The following is a 4,039-nucleotide window of genomic DNA, read 5'->3' as shown; positions in this document are numbered from 1 at the left end:
CCTGGCCACCCTCTAACCTCTCTGTCCTTTGTTCCTGGCTACCCTCTACCCTCTCTGTCCTGTGTTCCTGGCCTACCCTCTACCTCTCTGTCCTGTGTTCTGGCTACCCTCTAACCTCTCTGTCCTGTGTTCCTGGCTAACCTCTAACCTCTCTGTCCTGTGTTCCTGGCTAACCTCTAACCTCTCTGTCCTGTGTTGCTGCAGTGAACCTGGCCACAACAGACATCATGTTCCTGGTGTGTTGTGTCCCCTTCACCGCTACCCTCTACCCCCTTCCAAGCTGGGTGTTCGGAGACTTCATGTGTCGTCTGGTCAGCTACCTACAACAGGTGGGTCACACACCACACACACAGACACACACACACACACACCACACACACACCACACACACACCACACACCACACACACAGACACACACACACACACACACACACCACACACCACACACACAGACACACACACACCACACACCACACACACAGACACACACACACACACACCACACACACAGACACACACACACACACACACACCACACACACACACCACACACCACACACACAGACACACACACACACACACCACACACACACCACACACACAGACACACACACACACCACAGACTGTCGGCTGGTCAACTACCTACAACAGGAAGACACACACAGGGGTCAGAGTTGGACTCAGCAGGCTCAAAGGGGATTACTGTGTGTTCCAGGTGACAGCGCAGGCGACCTGTATAACTCTGTCTGCTATGAGTGTTGACCGTTGCTACGTGACCGTCTACCCTCTGCAGTCCCTACGCCACCGTACCCCTCGCATGGCCATGACGGTCTCTGTCTCCATCTGGATAGGTACACACACACACACACACACACACACACACACACACACAACACTGTCACATTTATTTTGTAACATTTCCAGATCTAGGCAATACATATGTATCTGTCTATTTCTCTAACTCTTTATCTCTCTCTCTCTCTCTCTCTCTCTCTCTCTCTCTCTCTCTCTCTCTCTCTCTCTCTCTCTCTCTCTCTCTCTCTCTCTCTCTCTCTCTCTCTCTCTCTCTCTCTCTCTCGTCTCTCTCTCTCTCTTCTCTTCTGTCTCTCCTCTTATCTCTCTCTCTCTCTCTCTCTCTCTCTCTCTCTCTCTCGCTCTCTCTCTCTCTCTCTCATCTCTATCTCTATCTCTCTCGCTCTCTCCATCTCAATCTCTCCATCTCCATCTCTGTCTCTCCATCTCTGTCTCTCCATCTCTGTCTCTCCATCTCAATCTCTCCATCTCTTCCATCTCCATCTCTCCATCTCTCCATCTCCCCATCTCTCCATCTCTCCATCTCTCCATCTCCATCTCTCCATCTCCATCTCTCCATCTCCATCTCTCCATCTCCATCTCTCCATCTCCATCTCTCCATCTCCATCTCTCCATCTCCATCTCCATCTCTCCATCTCCATCTCTCCATCTCTCCATCTCCATCTCTCCATCTCCATCTCTCCATCCTACCCCCAGGTTCTCTCCTGCTGTCAGTGCCTATAGCTCTGTACCAGCGTTTGGAGGAGGGCTGTTGGTTTGGTCCCCAGACATATTGCAGCGAAGTGTTTCCTTCTGCCCACCTCCAGAGAGCATTTATCCTTTACAGCTTCCTGGCTGTCTACCTGTTACCTGTCATCACTATCTGCTTCTGTTACGCCTTCATGATCAAACGCATGGGACAGCCCTCGGTACAGCCCACCGACAGCAGCTACCAGGTAGTTAGACACAACCTGTCTACTCCTTACCCTAACCTTACCCTTACCCTAACCTTACCCTTACCCTAACCTTACCCTTACCCTAACCTTACCCTTACCCTAACCTTACCCTTACCTTACCCTTACCCTTCCCTACCCTTGCCCTATCACCCACCCTAACCCTTACCCTTACCCCTTACCTAACCCTTACCTGACCTTACCTTGTACCCTATCCCTAACCTTACCCTTCCCTTACCTATACCCTTACCCTTACCATACCCATTCCCTAACCTATCCCTCCCCTCCTAACTCCTTAACCCCTACCCTAACCTTACCCTTACCCTAACCTTACCCTAACCTTACCCTTACCCTTACCCTTACCCTTACCCTTACCCTTACCCTACCCTAACCTTACCCTTACCCTAACCTTAACCCCTACCCCTTCTAGGTAACAGCCCAAGTAGAACGTGGTGCAGCAGTCAGGGCTCGTGTCTCTAGGATGGTGGTGGTGATGGTGGTTCTATTCACTGTGTGCTGGGGGCCCATCCAGATCTGCATCCTGCTCCAGGCCTTCGAACCACACCTGCGCTCCTACGCACTCTACAAGGTAATTCTCTCTCTCTGTCTGTCTGTCTGTCTGTCTGCCTGCCCTACGCACTCTCCAAGGTAACTCTCTCTGTCTGTCTGTCTGTCTGTCTGTCTGTCTGTCTGTCTGTCTGTCTGCCTGCCTGCCTCTCGTCTCTCCAAGTCGATCTCTCTGTCTGTCTGTCTGTCTGTCTGTCTGTCTGTCTGTCTGTCTGTCTGTCTGTCTGCCTGCCCTACGCACTCTACAAGGTAACTTGGCCTCCCGAGTGGCGCAGTGGTCTAAGGCGCTGCATCGGAGTGCTAGCTGTGCCACTAGAGATCCTGGTTCGAATCCAGGCTCTGTCGTAGCCGGCCGCGACCGGGAGACCCATGGGGCGGCGCACAATTGGCCCAGCGTCGTCCAGGGTAGGGGAGGGAATGGCCGGCGGGGATGTAGCTCAGTTGGTAGAGCATGGCGTTTGCAACGCCAGGGTTGTGGGTTCGATTCCCACGGGGGGTATGAAAAAATAATAAAAAAATAAAATAATGTATGCACATGTAACTGTAAGTCGCTCGGGATAAGAGCGTCTGCTAAATGACTAAAATGTAAATGTAAAAATGTAACTCTCTCTCTCTGTCTGTCTGTCTGTCTGTCTGTCTGTCTGTCTGTCTGTCTGTCTGTCTGTCTGTCTGTCTGTCTGTCTGCCCTATGCACTCTACAAGGTAACTCTGTCTGTTCTGTCTGTCTGTCTGTCTGTCTGTCTGTCTGTCTGCCCTATGCACTCTACAAGGTAACTCTGTCTGTCTGTCTGCCCTACAAGGTACCAATTCCATCAGCCATATTCCAAATGCAATCTACACCATCCTTGTATTAGTCCCTTCTCCTTTAGTCAACCTCACTAGTTCCCACTAGAGTTATCCTATTGCCTAGTCATTAAATGTAGAAATGTACGCTGCCATTGAGTTCTATATCTATTCTGTGGTAACAAACCACCCGTCGTCTCAGTGGACAAACAGCAGGCTTGAGGTCAATTCCATTTAACTTCTTGTCAATTCAGGAAGTACACTGAAATTAGAATTACAATTATTTTCAATGCTTTTCCAATTACAGAAAATGTGGAGTTGGAATTTGAATTTGGTTTACTTTCTGAATGCATTGGAATTTAAATGGAATTGACCCCAACCCTGGCAGGCACTGAACAGAGATGGTGGAGCATCTTGAAGGCACGTGTAAATAAAGTGTTGGTTTGATTGGTTTTGTTTTGATTGCCAGGTGAAGATCTGGGCCCACTGCATGTCCTACTCCAACTCTTCTGTCAACCCTCTGGTCTACGCTTTCATGGGCAACAACTTCAGAAAGGCCTTTAAACATGCCTTCCCCTCTGTCTTCAGCCCGCAGGGCCGAGGGAGAGGGAGGGGGAGGGTGGGGGAGGCAGGGAGAGAGGGGGGGGAGACAGAGGGCCAGACCCCCAACGTGGACACAGAGATGCACTTTCTTTCATCTGGGACCTGAAGGCCAGCAGAGCAAACGTCTCATTATTTATTTACAGTTGTGTGTGTGCGTGCGTCCGTTAGCTAATGCCTGTTGTGATCTCTGAGACTGAGGTCCCAATGTGTCATGTGATTTATGTAACTCTGAGAAAATGCATTTGTCTCATGTAATATGTAATTCTATGTCTTTGTGTCTTCGTTCAGTTTTTTTTACTGTCTGATATTCCTATTCATTATATTAATCTCTCTTCCTAT

The 4,039-nt window shown here is 49.8% G+C and overlaps 1 protein-coding gene across 1 annotated transcript; it reads left to right on the top strand.

The window, feature by feature from the left end:
• Positions 1-212: 212 nt before the first annotated feature.
• LOC121584029 (G-protein coupled receptor 54-like) lies at positions 213-3,806 on the top strand. Its single transcript, XM_045225869.1, has 5 exons — positions 213-329; positions 718-853; positions 1,512-1,750; positions 2,178-2,336; positions 3,567-3,806. Exons 1-5 carry the CDS (start codon positions 228-230, stop codon positions 3,804-3,806), a joined length of 876 nt encoding a protein of 291 aa, XP_045081804.1. The 5' UTR covers positions 213-227.
• Positions 3,807-4,039: the final 233 nt, after the last annotated feature.

Source organism: Coregonus clupeaformis, chromosome 16, assembly GCF_020615455.1.
Source record: "Coregonus clupeaformis isolate EN_2021a chromosome 16, ASM2061545v1, whole genome shotgun sequence".
Classification (NCBI taxonomy): Eukaryota; Metazoa; Chordata; class Actinopteri; order Salmoniformes; family Salmonidae; genus Coregonus; species Coregonus clupeaformis.
Note: the sequence above shows the minus strand (reverse complement) of the source record. Positions and strands in the feature narration are given on the sequence as shown.